The following is a 14,638-nucleotide window of genomic DNA, read 5'->3' on the forward strand; positions in this document are numbered from 1 at the left end:
GCAACCTCAAACTCCTGGGCTCAAGCGATCCTCCTGCCTCAGCCTCCTGAGTAGCTGGGACTACAGACATGCACTACCATGCCCGGCTAATTTTTTCTATATATATATTTTAAGTTGTCCAGATAATTTCTTTCTATTTTTAGTAGAGACGGGGTCTCACTCTTGCTCAGGCTGGTCTCCCAACTCCTGACCTTGAGCAATCCACCCACCTTGGCCTCCCAGAGTGCTGGGATTACAGGCGTGAGCCACCGCTCCCGGCTAGTTGCATCTTTTTAAGGACAGAAGTTTTCCAGTTGGAGATAGCCCCATTTGTGTATTTTTGCTTTTCTGGTTATGCTTTTGGTGTTATCTCCAAGAAATCATTGCCAAATGTAATGTTCTGACATTTCCTTCTGTTCCTAGTCTGTCTTTCCCTATGTCAGTGTGGTGTATTACACTGACTGACTTTCTTCTCCTGAACCACCCTTGTTTTCCTAGTGTCTATCACACTTGATCATGGTCTATAATTCTTTTAACGTGCTGTACAATTTGGTCTCCTAGTATTTTTCTGAAGACTTTTTCTTTTTTTTTTTAGAGACATAGTCTGTTCTGTGGCCCAGGCTGGAGTACAGTGGCTTGATCTTAGCTTACCGTAATCTTGAATTTCTGGGCCTAGTGATCCTTCCGCCTCATCCTCCTAAGTAGCTAGGACTACAGGTTCACGCCGCCACACCCAGCTATTTTTAAAATTTTTTGTTGAGATGGGGTCTGGCTATGTAGCCCAGGCTGTTCTCAAACTCCTGAGCTGAAGAGATCCTTCCTCCTCGGCCTCCCAAAGTGCTGGGAGTACAGGCACGAACCACTACACTCAACCTGTTGAGGACTTTTTCATCAGTATTCGTCAGGAACATTGTATAGTTTTGTTTTCATGTAATATGTTTGCCTGGGTTGTATCAGAGTCATGGTGGTGTCATAGAATGAAATGTGTTTGTGTTCTCTTCCGTTATTTGGCAATGAGAAGGATTGGTGTTAATTTTTCATTAAAAGTTTGATAGAATTATGCAGTGATTATGAATTTTGCATCTGTATCTAGTCTCTTGCATAGGAGATTTTGATTAATCTCCTTACTACTATAGGAGTGTGTAGATTTTTCTTTTTGACTCAGGAGGTTTGTGTGTTTCTACAGATTGATCAATTTCTTCTAGCTCATCTAACTTGTTGGCATGTGCTTGACCATAGTTGTCTTTCACACTCTTTCTTCTTACTGTGACATGCAGGTGACGGGTGTGACGGTGTTCCCTAATTCCCTTAGGCTGTCTTCATTTTTCTTCATTCTGTTTTTTCTTTTGCTCCTTTTTTTGTTTGCTGTTTATTTCTTCTAGCTGGTCAAATCAGCTTTTGAGGCCCAGTAGTGTGTTTTTCAATTCAGTAATTATTATATTTTTCAGCTCAAGAATTTCTCTTCCGTTTCTTGTAGTTCTAGTTGTGTTGATAATCTCATTTTGTTCATATTACATTGAGTTTCTGATGTCCTGAAGTCCATGTGTGCTGTCTTCATTCATTTAGCGTCCTTGTGAGTCTTACTTTGAATTCTTTGCATGCTAATTCCAGAAAATCTTCATTTCTTTAGTGTCAGTTGGTGGTGATTTAATTTAGTCCTATGTGTGGGTTATGTTTCCTTTGCGTGTTGTATATGTCGTTGTCTTCTGTTGGGACTTGAGCATTTCACAGATCAGGCACTTATTTCCGGTTTTTGTTTCCCTTCATTCAGGGAGCACACGCTTCATGTAGCCCGACTAGAGATTCTGGGGACCTCTCAAGACTTTTTTGAGGATGTGTCCTCTCTAGGCTTTTGCTTATAATCTAACTGAACAGATTGTGCCATTTGAGCCATTTTCTACTCAGAAGCTCTCCTGTTGTCTGCCTCATACTCTGCAGCCTGGCTGGTGCTCTAGCAAACGGTGGTCTGGCTCTCCCCCTAGTGTCTCACCCGTGTTACTGCAGAGATTCGTTACGTTGATGCCCTTTATTTTCAATGGCTCCCATGCCCAGTGTGATTTTACTTTCAGTGCTTATATTCACCCAGGATAGAAATATGTCTCTCCAGTAGTCCCCTGAAAACCAGAGTGTTGCATGGATGTTCCCATTCTTTCCCTCCCCCTATGAGAAACCAGGAGTTGGGGGTTTCTTCAAAATTTTGCCACATGATGCCAGGGTATTGCCTCTGGCAATGTGTCTCAAGTGTTCCTATTAGGCATCCATTAGGGGTTCCAACCTCTTAAGTGATTTCTCAACTTCTCGCACAGACAGTTGATCTGTGTGTTGTTATCTGTGTGTGTCTCCGTGTCTGGGGTTTTCTATTTCTCTATCTTACTGATATCACCACATGAGTACAATTTTGTAATTTCTTTACATAAGCCTGGAAATATCTTTTAATTAGGTGCCATGATACATTTGCTAGTGGAAACGTCAGATGTACCATGTATGTGTCTGTTTAATGAGAGCTGCTAGAGAAAGAAGATGGTTTTCAATATCTTGGTAGTAGTTTTTATACTTAAACAGTATTGTTTTTCTTGGTTGCAGTCATGTCGTGTTAATTTTAAGAAATCTAGCTCTTTACTCTCTTCCCCACTTCCTTTTTTTTTCCCACTATTTTCCTCTTTATTGTTCCCTCCTGAGATAACCTGGGTAGTAGTGTTTGGCTGGAGCCCTGGCCAGCCCACTTTTCTCCATCTTAATTAAAAGAAAGGCATCCAGTGCTTACTGATGACCATGATATTTGGTGAGATATCCTTGCTTAACATTAGGGGTTTTTCCCCAAATTTATTTTTTGTTTATTTTTAACTAATATTTCAGGTACATAATGTTGTGATACATTTTTTTATAAATCTACGTCTTTTTTTTTTTTTTTTTTTTTTAATATACTGGGTTTCACTTTGTTGCCTAGACTCAAGTACACAGGCATGATCAGAGCTCACTGCAGCCTCCAACTCCTGGGCTTAAGCAATCCTCCTGCCTCAGCCTCCCAAGTAGCTGAGACTACAGGTGCTTATCACCACAGCTGGCTAATTTTTGATTTTTTGGTAGAGGCTGGTTCTCACTATGTTGCCTAGTGTGGGCTCGAACTCCTGGCCTTAAGCAGTCCTGCCACCTTGGCCTCCTAAAGTGCTGGGATTACACATGTGAGCCACTGCACTGGCCTTATCTAAATTTGTTAAAGTAATGTATGATACTGAAAATTTCCATTTCTCATGTTATGATTTTATTACAGGAAGAATCTATTATAATAAACTCCATTGGGCTTTTTGGTAATGCCTACGTGTCTAAATTTCACTGCATAAAATTGTATCTATGTTTTTGAATATGTGTATTTAATAGGCATTAGAATTCAAGTTCCTACATTTTTTTATGTTGTACCATTTTTTAATTTTATTTTTTAATTATTATTTCAGAATATTCCAGTGGTACAGGTGTTTTGGTTACATGGATTGCTTTTGTACAGCTTGAGTCAGTTATAAGTGTGTCCATCACTCAGAGAGTGCACGTTGTATCCATTAGGAGTGATTTCATCCATCCCCTTCTTCCCGCTTTCACCTGCTTGGTTTCCTTTGAGTTTTACTTCCATATGTGCACTTGAGTGCTGATCGGTTAGTTCCAATGTAACAGTGACTACGTGTGGTGTTTGTTTTTTCATTCTTGTGCTGTTTCACTTAGGAGAATGGTCTCTAGTTCGTCCAGGTTGTTACAAAGGCTATTAACTCCTCTTTTTTTTTAATAGTTCAGTAGTAAGTACTCTATGGTATACATACACCGCATTTTATTAATCGACTCGTGAATTAACATACACTGGGTTGATTCCAACTATTCGCAAATGTGAACTGTGCTGCAATAAACATCTGGGTGCAAGTGTCTTTTTTATAAAAGGACGTTTCTTCCTTTAAGTAAATACCCAGTAGGGGAACTGATGGATCAAATGATAGGTCTACTTTTAGTTTGTTGAGGTATCTCCATGTTAATTTCCGTAGAGGCTGTACTAGATTACAGTCCCAGCAACAGTGTATAAGTGTTCCTTTCTCTCTGCATCCACACCAACATCTATTGTTTTGGGACTTCTTTTTTTTTTTGAGATAGAATCTCGCTTTGTTGCCTGGGGTAGAGCGAGTGCTGTGGCATCAGCCTAGGTCACAGCAACCTCAAACTCCTGGGCTCAAGCAATCCTCCTTCCTCAGCCTCCCAAGTAGCTGGGACTACAGGCATGCGCCACCATGCCCGGCTAATTTTTTTCTATATATTTTTAGTTGTCCGATTAATTTTTTTCTATTTTTTTTATAGAGACAGGGTCTTGCTCTTGCTCAGGCTGGTCTCGAACTCCTGAGCTCAAACAATCCACCCGCCCCGGCCTCCCAGAGTGCTACGATTACAGGCGTGAGCCACCACGCCCGGCCTGTTTTGGGGCTTTTTGATGAAAGCCATTCTTACTGGAGTTAGGTGATATCTCATTGTGGTTTTGATTTGCATTTCCCTGATAATTAGAGACATTGAGAATTTTTTCATATGTGCATTAGTCATTAGTCTATTGTCTGTTTGAAAGCTCTGTTCAAGTCTTTTGCCCTCTTTTTAATGGGGTTGTTGATTTTTTTCTTGCTGGTTTGCTTGGGTTCTCTGTAATTCCTAGTGATTAGCCATTTATCAGATACATAGCATGGAAATATTTTTTCCCGTTCTGTAGGGTGTCTGTTCGCTCTGTCGATTGTTTCCTTGGCCGTGCAGAAGGTTTTTAATTTAATCAAGTCCCATTTATTAATTTTTATTCTTCCTGTGATTGCAGTTGGAGTCGTTTTCTAAATTCTTTGCCTACGCCAATATCTAGACGAGTTTTTCCAACATTTTCTTCTAGCATTCTTATACTTTCATGTCTTAGGTTTAAGTCTGTTATCCATCAGGAATTGATTTATGTGAGTGGTGAGAGGTAAGGATCCTGTTTCAATCTTCTACATGTGGCTGTCCAATTTTTCCAGGACCATTTATGGAATAGGGATTCTTTTCTCCAATATATTGTTATCTGCTTTGTCAAAGATCAGATGGCTATATGTAGAGGGATTTATATGTGAGTTCTCCGTTCTATTACTTTGATCTCTGTGGAGGGTTTTATATCTGGGTTCTCTGTTCTGTTACATTGATCTATGTCCCTATTTTGTGCCAATAGCACGCTGTTTTGGTTACCATACCCTTGTAGTGTAGCTTGAAGTCTGGTGAAGTGATGCCTCCTGATTTGTTCCTTTTGCTTAAGGTTGCTTTGGCTATCGAAGCTCTTTTCCAGTTCCATACGAAGCGTAGAAGTATTTTTTGTAGATCTGCGAAAAATGACCTTGGTATATTGATGGAGATTGCATTGAATGTATACATCACTTTGGGTAATATGGGCATTTTAACAATGTTGATTCTCCCAATCCATGAGCGTGATATGTTTTTCCATTTGTTTCCATCCTCTGCAATTTCCTTCCTTAGCAATTCATAATTCTCCTTGTAGAGATCTTTCACCTCCTTGGTTAGATATATTCCTGGGTATTTCATTTTCTTTGTTGCTGTCGTGAAAGGTATTGAGTCTTTGATTTGATTGTCAGCTTGATTGTTGCTGTATAGAAATACTACTGATTTGTGTACATTGATTTTTTAACCTGAGACTTTGCCAAATTCATTTATGAATTCCCGGAGTCTCTTGGCAGAATCTTTGGCGTATTCTAGATAAAAGATCATATCGTCAGCAAAGAGCGATAGTTTGACCTCTTTTTTCCCCATTTGGACACTCTTGGGTTCCTTCTCTTCTTACCTGATTGCTCTGGGTAGGACTTCCAGCATACGTTGAATAAAAGTGGTGACAGTGGGCATCCTTGTCTTGTTCTCGTTCCAAAACACCAGCTTGCAGGTAGCTCCGGAATTGTGCTCCTCTATTTCACCACAAGTCCGCAAGGGAAGAGGGGAGGGCTTTGCTCTCCATGAAGACCTCAGCCTGAACTGTACCCCCGCCATAGAGAAGCAGCTATTGATGAGCTTGGGTTGTTTGAGGAAACTTGTTGGGATAATTGTCATAGGAATTGCCTAAAATAGTATCAAAATTATGGAAGAGTACTCAGCTTTGAGCCTAGGAGCAAATGCCACTCTGTTCATCCATTTTAAAAGTGTTAAGAGATTACATTAAAGGTTCCCTGTTAAAACAGGTGACACTATTATCTCATCAATATGCTGCTTCGAGAACAAAGGTTTTCAACATAATAAGCACACTAGGCTGCAGGGAAAATGATATCACCCAAAACTTTCTTATTTATTGGTCTTTACAAATAATATTCTTTCTGCAGTCAAGTTTTTATCACAATTAATGAGTGTAAGAGGCAGAACTCTATATTTGCAGTGACCAGCCCCCAGGCTGAAGCTATGTAGGGGCTTCTGGCCACCATTTATCTCATTAACATACAAAAAGATACTGTCCAGAGATTTCAAGTGAGCTGTATGTCAGGAGGGAGTAGATGACCACATATGTTAATATTTCCCAGTATCACAATGTGGATCTGTCAGCCAATTCACTTCAATCCAATCTATTCTTAGAGTTCTCTCCTCATATTGTGTGAAGATTAGAACTCTCCTAATAGCCACTTGGTGAAATGTGTTTTTCATTTTAGGGACGGTTGACATTCAGGGATGTGGCCATAGAATTCTCTCTGGAGGAGTGGAAATGCCTGGACCCTGCTCAGAGGGCTTTATACAAGGCAGTGATGTTGGAGAACTACAGGAACCTGGTCTCCCTGGGTGAGGATAACTTGCTTTTAGAAGTCAGGATGTCCTCTTGTGTATCTTTGCATTTTCTCTTGTGAGTCTCTGGTTAGCCCCTGCATTGCTTGACTGAGATCAAAGCCCTGTTGATTCAGAAATGGAAAGCTTTATAATGGGGTATCTGGACTTTAACTGCCCCCTTTCTTCAGATGTTCTCCCCTTTCATGATATATCATTGGATGGTTCCAGAGCTTATGTATGTGTAAAACCTTGTGGCAGATGTTTAAAGTATCCAATTTCCTGTTTTTTACTGCGGTGCTTTGATTCATTGGTTCTTCAAAAACAACTAAATGTCTCCATGTTACAATATTCCCTGAGCATTCAGAAGGAGGCATTCATAGGATGGATTTCTGACATATATGTGTATATCCATCTGGAAAATGCTTTCTCCTTACCTAAACGTAGGGCTGGGATTCTCGAAAAGCCATGGTACCTTATATTCCTTTCTTTCTATAAGCAGGAATTTCTCCTTTTGACCTGAGTATTATCTCCACGTTGGAGCAAGGGAAAGAGCCCTGGACTGTGGAGAGCCAAGTGCAAATAGCAAGAAAATCCAATGGATGGAAATGGAACAAAGGTGTGATCACAGGTGAGTGCTCAGATAGATACAGAGAGAGCTGCTCACTAAATAGTGTTTGGGAAACTCTACGTAAATCTAAGGGTTCTACAGGAAAACAGAAGTTTATGTACTGTGAGCTCTGGAAGGACATTTTTCTTTTCCTTAACTTCTCACTCTGTTCCTCAGATATGTAACACTTCATCCTTGTACCCTCCAGTGATGCTTCCGCTCAAACAGAAACAAATGGAAAGTCCTTTTGTGGACAACACTGCGTTATCTGACTTCATGAACTCTTTTGTCGTTGACACTGAGCAGCACAGGAAAGGCTGTTTCAGAAGGGTTGCTTTCCCCCTTCATCTTTCCTTCTGCAGTTGATTCCATCTGATGCTAAGTTCTCAGTCCATGTTGATGAGAGCTGAGGCCGTCATAGTCCTGACGACTGGACCTCTCCATGTTCCATCCCACTTCATGTGCTTGGAAGGCCCAGTCAGGAGATGGGAAACATTGTCTGGTCTTCCTTCGCATCTGGATCTCCAGAAACTTCCTGGAGTTTTCTGAAGCCCTTTCTGCCTGGTGAGGTCCCTCAGCCATTTTTGCCACACTTCACGGGTGTATATGACAAAAGAGTGAGTTGGATCTTCTGAGGTTGTCACTCAGTAGGCAAAAAGTCAATAGAAACATCCTCTCTTTGATTTCCAGTCCTACGTGGGTGCAGATCCTATTCTTTCCGTCTCTTTGTGTGGGCTCTGTTGGCAGAATATGGAATCCAGTCTCAAGATGCCACAAAATCTGATGCTCATGCATTATATTTTTCTCTTTTCCGCTGCTGTTACTACTCAGTGAATGTAGGGAACCTCGGCTCTGCCTAATTTTGTACTCTCTTACTCTGTATGATTTTCTTTCTGAAACCGACTTTTAACATACACGTTCTTATAGAAATCAGAATCTGTCTGCCCTCATGTATCTTTGCAGTTTCTCTTGTGCGTCTCTTGTTAACCCTGCATTGCTTGACTGAGATGATAGCCTCAGGGCTGACTTGTTGGGATAATCCACTTTTAGGTTATGCATAACTTCTTGTGGAGTATCCCGTGGAGTGGGTTTACTGCATAACATAAAATTGATGAAGGAGAACACTTTAACTAATGTGATTGAATATCATCCTGCTACATACGAAGATGCGTTTTGAAGCCACTGAGTAGAGCTGGCTCATGGTCCTGAAATAAAAGGCATCAGGAGAGCCTGACTGATAAGTATTTCCTATTGTTTGTCTAGTTTTTGAGAAGCATCACAAAAGTGTCACTGTGACAATGCTGATCACATATAGTAATGATCACCTCCCTGGATCCAGCAGTTAATCTTGTAGGAATTGCCTCCAGGGAAAACATTGTTTAAGGCCACTGCCTCATGTGTAAACTGTTGTTCATGTCACATTTTCATCCCCTGTATGTGTCACTATTCATTTTCACCAACAAAAACTTTGTCATTTTGTCATTGGGTCATACCTGCAACAAGCATGGTTTTGATACATCTTCTTGAGGGAGCTTATGAAGGTAAATGATGTCTCCATATTTTAATTCTACCATAGTTTGTTTAAGCCAGTGCAGCTTCCGTCTTGTATAGTTTTATGTATTACAAATCTTTTTTTTTTTTTTTTTTTTTTTGAGACAGAGTCTCACTGTGTTGCTCGGGCTAGAGTGCCGTGGCGTCAGCCTAGCTCACAGCAATCTCAAACTCCTTGGCTCAAGCAATCCTTCTGCCTCAGCCTCCCGAGTAGCTGGGACTACAGGCATGTGCCACCATGCCCGGCTAATTTTTTTCTATATATTTTTAGTTGTCCGATTAATTTCTTTCTATTTTTAGTAGAGACGGGGTCTCGCTCTTGCTCAGGCTGGTCTCGAACTCCTGAGCTCAAACGATCCACCTGCCTCGGCCTCCCAGAGTGCTAGGATTATAGGCGTGAGCCACCGCGCCCGGCCTACAAATCAAGTTTTTAAAATTTTATTTAGTCAGCAGTTCATATATTCAAGCAATTTTGATCATAAAGAACAAAGAGTTATCATTGTACCTGATTTGAAACTATATTACAAAAGTATAGTAATTAAACCAGGATTATAGTAGCCTAAAAATAGACACATTGATTAGTGAAGCAGAATAAAGAAGAGAAATGAACCATACATATATGGTCAATGGATTTTTGCCAAAGGTGCCAAGAACACACAAGGGAAGAAGGACGGTCTCTCTGTGCATAATGCTGCAAAAATGATTCCACATGCAGAAGAATGAAAGTGGACCCTTATCTCACATCATATGCAATGGCTGTCCAGAAAGTATCCAGCCATGTAATATGAAAAGTAGTTTTAATACTAGCTGGATACTTTCTAGCAGCCCTTGTATAAATACAACTACTAGAAGAAATCACAGGGAAAAACCTACATGACATTGGTCTTAGCAATCATTTTTTTTAGCTTTGACCCTAAAAGCTCACGGAACAGAAGCAAATATAGACGAATGGGATTGCACCAAACAAAAGTGTTTCTTCACAGCAGAGGAAACAATTAAGAGAAACTTTGCATCGTGAGAATAGATTTGTAAGCTGTACATCAGGTAGGAAATTAATATCCAAAATGTGTAAGAAACTGAAACAACTTAATGGCATGAAAAGGAATAACCCAATTAAAAAATAGTCAGGGGATCTCAGTAGATATTTCTTGAAAGAAGACATGCATATGAACAATTGATACATTAAAAAGACTCAAGTAATCATTATGAAAATACAAATTTAAACCACAGTGAGATAACACTGCACACCTGTCGTAATGGCTATTGCTGAGACGTGTTTGTGAGGATATGGAGAAGAGGAAACCCTTGTATACTGTCGGTGAGAATGTAAATTAGTATAGGTATTATGGAAAACTATATGGAGTTTCCTCTAAAAACTAAAAATACAGTAATAACTGTATGATCCAACAATCTCACTTCTGGGTATAAATCCAAAGAATTTGGAATCCGTACGTCTAAGATACCTGCACTTCATGTTTACCGTGGCATTATTCACACAGCCAAGTTGTATAGTGAGACTAAGTGTCCATTAGCAGATGAATAGATACAGAAAATGTGCTGTACACTACAGAGTGGAATACTCCTCAGCCTTCAAAAGAAGGAAGTGTAGTTTCTCACATGTGGATGAACATGGAGGACATTTTGCTAACTTAAGGAACCAGGCACAGAAATAGAAGTATTGGATGTTTTCATTTATATGTGGAATGCAATTGGAGTAGAGTGTTGGTTATCAGAGGCTGGAGGATGAGGAATAGGTTGGTCAATGGGTACAAAGTTTCAATTCAACAGCAAGAGTAAATGATAAGTTTTGGTGGTGATGGATAGAGTTATAAGCTTGATTCCATCATTCCACATTACATAGTTATATCATGATATTACCTTGTTCCCTACAAATATAAACAATTATACTTTCTAGATATATAATAAAAATTTTAAAAACTGGTATTCCTGTTCTTATACTGTATACTGGTTGTAAAATGGATGTCATCCTTTTTTTCTTAAGAGAAAATTGTTCCTATTTCCACAGACTATGACTTTTTATAGATGTGCTTACTAATTCATTTATAATGGGTTACTAGGATGTTTTACTAATTTTTGTTGTGATTTATAGATGATACTTTCTAAGTATGTATTGTGCAACATAACTTGTTTTCCTTTCAATTGTGAGATAGCCATATGTTTTTTGTCAATTGGTGTATATCTTGGGGTCACTCCTTTCAGGGCTAATGTAGGTTTGCACATTGTGTTTTAGTTATAGGTGGTTTGAAACTAGACTTTCACAATATTAATTTGGACCACATGTAATCACCTTTTCTTTATTAAACAATACTATTCCTTTTGTGTTCCTAAAAATTGAATTTTATCTTTGTGAAGTTTGATAAGTATGTTTATGTCAGTATTCCTTTTGGTGTATTATTAAGTTTATCAAATTTAAATGTTTGTTTACATGATGTACTTAATTGGAAACTTGTGGTTCTTATATCTTGTAGATCTCTCTCCTGAATTTGCAATAAGAAATGTACCACCAAAAGGGAAGACCAATGCAGGAGAAGTATTCCAAACAGTGACATTGGAAAGACCTGAAAGCCATGACATTGAAGACTTGTCCTTTAGGGAAGTCCAGAAAAATATACATGACTTTGAGTGTCAATGGGGAGATGATGAAGGAAGTTGCAAAGCAGAGCTTATGACCCAGAAAGAAAATCTCACTGGTAGAAGAGATCAACATGATGGAAGGGAGGCAAGAAACAAGCTTATTAAAAGTCAGTGTGGAGTAATCTTTAAGTCACACGTGCCTCAACTGCAGCTACTTCAAAGTAAAAGGAGAGTTGACGAATGTAATCAAGTCAAGTCTGTCAGCCATGGTTCCTCAGTTTCACCACTTCAACAAATCCCTTCTAGTGGCAAAACCCACATTTCTGAAAAAGATGAGAATGATTTCATCTTTTCTTCATCACTCACACAAGGACAAAAAGTAAACAATGGTGGCAAAGCTTACAAATGTACTGAACGTGGCAAGGTGTTCACTGAAAATTTACATCTTGCATGTCATCAGGCAATCCATACTGGAGAGAAACCTTACAAATGTAATGAGTGTGGCAAGGTCTTCACTCGAAATGCATGCCTTGCACGTCACAGGAGATCGCATACTGGAGAAAAACCTTATAAATGTAATGAATGTGGCAAGGCCTTTGCTCGAAATGCAAACCTTGCACGTCACAGGAGAAGTCATACCGGAGAGAAACCTTACGAGTGTAATGAGTGCGGCAAAGCCTTTAGTGTACGTTCAAGACTAACTATCCATCAGGCAATCCATACTGGAGAGAAACCTTACAAATGTAATGAGTGTGGCAAGGTCTTCACTCAAAATGCATACCTTGTACGTCACAGGAGAACGCATACTGGAGAAAAACCTTACAAATGTAACGAGTGTGGCAAAGCCTTCGCTCGAACTTCACAGCTTGTATGTCACAGGAGAAAGCATACTGGAGAAAAACCTTACAAATGTTACGAATGTGGGAAGGTCTTCAAGCATAATGGCTCCCTTGCATGCCATCGAAGAATTCATACTGGTGAGAAACCTTTTAAGTGTTATGAGTGTGGCAAAGCCTTCAGGGTTCGTTCAGTCCTAACTACCCATCGGATAATCCATACTGGGGAACAACCTTACAAATGTAATGAGTGTGGCAAGGTCTTCCCTCGAAATGCATACCTTGCACGTCACAGGAGAACGCATACTGGAGAAAAACCTTACAAATGTAATGAGTGTGGCAAGGCCTTCGCTCAACATTCAGACCTGGGACATCACAGGAGAATTCATACTGGAGAGAAACCTTACCAGTGTAACGAGTGCGGCAAAGGCTTTAGTGTACGTTCAGGACTAACGATCCATCAGGCAATCCATACTGGAGAGAAACCTTACAAATGTCACGAGTGTGGCAAGTCCTTCACTCGAAATGCATACCTTACACGTCACAGGAGAAGACACAATGGAGAAAATCCTTACAAATGTACTGAGTGTGGCAAGGCCTTCACTCAAAATTGGCACCTTGTTAGGCATCAAAGTAGTCACAGTGGAGAGAAACCTTACAAATGTTATGAGTGTGGCAAAGCCTTTAGTTTTCATTCATTGTTAACTACCCATCAGATGATCCATACCGGAGAGAAACCTTACAAATGTAATGAATGTGGCAAATGCTTCACTCGAAATGTATACCTTGCACGTCACAGGAGAAGGCATACTGGAGAAAAACCTTACAGATGTAATGAGTGTGGCAAGGCCTTCACTCAAAATTGGCACCTTGTTAGGCATCAAAGTATTCACAGTAGAGAGAAACCGTACAAGTGTTATGAGTGTGGCAAAGCCTTTCGTCTTCAATCAATCCTAACTAGGCATCAGATGATCCACACTGGAGAGAAACCTTACAGATGCAATCAGTGTGGCAAGGCCTTCACTCAGTATTCACAGCTTGCATGTCACAGGAGAAGGCATACTGGAGAGAAACCTTATAAATGTTACGAATGTGGGAAGGTCTTCAGGCATAATGGCTCCCTTGCATACCATCGAAGAATTCATACTGGTGAGAAACCGTACAGATGTAATGACTGTGGCAAGCTCTTCAGTGAACGATCAAAGCTTGCAAGGCATCACATAATTCATACTTGATAGAAACCATACAAATGAGTGTGGCAAGGTCTTCAGTCACAATTCACTCCTTGAATGACATTAGAGAATTCATTCTCAAGAGAATCCTTACAAATGCAGACTATGGCAAACCCCTCATGAGTTCAACCGTTAACATTGGAGAGCCCATGCTAAAGGAATATCATATAATTTTATGTGGAAGAGGCTTTCTTCATGCCTCACAACCCACTGGGCATCAAAATACACATCTTTGATGAAAGCACACAAATGTAAAGTGTATGTTGAGGCTATTACCCAGGGGCCAAAAATGTAGGTGAGGATTTGTATGAGGAATGAGTCAATCTCTAATTCTCCATGATTAACCTTTGATATTACATACTGTAAAATAATTCTAAGTCTGAATATGTTAAAACTTACGTCATGATATATATCAGAGGTGCCAGGACATTTGGAGATGGCCAGTTACCCTCAACTTAAAAATATTTTATACATTTATTTGAGGACTCTTGAAAAGGCTACTTTACTATTCATAACTTTCAACTCGAACTTTGAAATCTTACTATTATGCCTTTTTCAAAAGCCTTTCTTTGCAGTCTGTGGGAAAGAATCCATTGCATGGCAGGTCCTGCTTTAAGGATGAAGATTGTTTCCATCCATGTTGCTCGAAGAAGAAGGATTCTGCCTTTGAATATTAAACACTGTCTCAATTAGCATTTGGGAGGGGCAGAGAATAACATAAAAGTATGATGTCACTCATCTTGCTCATTGTGTTCAAAGTTCTTTTCTCCTGACAGGAGGGCACGATAGGTTAAGGGAGACAAAGCTCAATCAAGTGACCATAATGTAGAGCAGATCAACAAATTGGCTACTCAGGTGGCCGACTTACAACAAGTGGTCACCTTACTGGGTGACCAGGTTGTAAGCCTACAAAAGCAAATTAGACTCTGTTGTGATTGCAATATCACTCAATTTTGTGTTACACTTCATATATATAATCAGACTCAGTTTCCTTGGGAAAACATTAAGGAACATCTACTTAAGGAAATCTGACTGAAGAGATAGGAAAT

At 39.8% G+C, this 14,638-nt stretch overlaps 1 protein-coding gene across 1 annotated transcript in view; it reads left to right on the forward strand.

Annotated features, from left to right (window-relative positions):
• Positions 1-13,871, forward strand: part of LOC105809560 (zinc finger protein 665-like) — a 15,929-nt gene extending 2,058 nt beyond the window's left edge. The window contains exons 2-4 of the mRNA XM_012643396.1: positions 6,657-6,783; positions 7,268-7,396; positions 11,416-13,871. Coding sequence (XP_012498850.1) covers positions 6,657-6,783; positions 7,268-7,396; positions 11,416-13,592 — 2,433 coding nt within the window. The 3' untranslated portion in view covers positions 13,593-13,871. The remainder of the gene's footprint in view (positions 1-6,656; positions 6,784-7,267; positions 7,397-11,415) is intronic.
• The last annotated feature ends 767 nt before the right edge of the window (positions 13,872-14,638 follow it).

Source organism: Propithecus coquereli, unplaced genomic scaffold (assembly GCF_000956105.1).
Source record: "Propithecus coquereli isolate 6110/MARCELLA unplaced genomic scaffold, Pcoq_1.0 Scaffold196, whole genome shotgun sequence".
NCBI classification, from domain to species: Eukaryota; Metazoa; Chordata; class Mammalia; order Primates; family Indriidae; genus Propithecus; species Propithecus coquereli.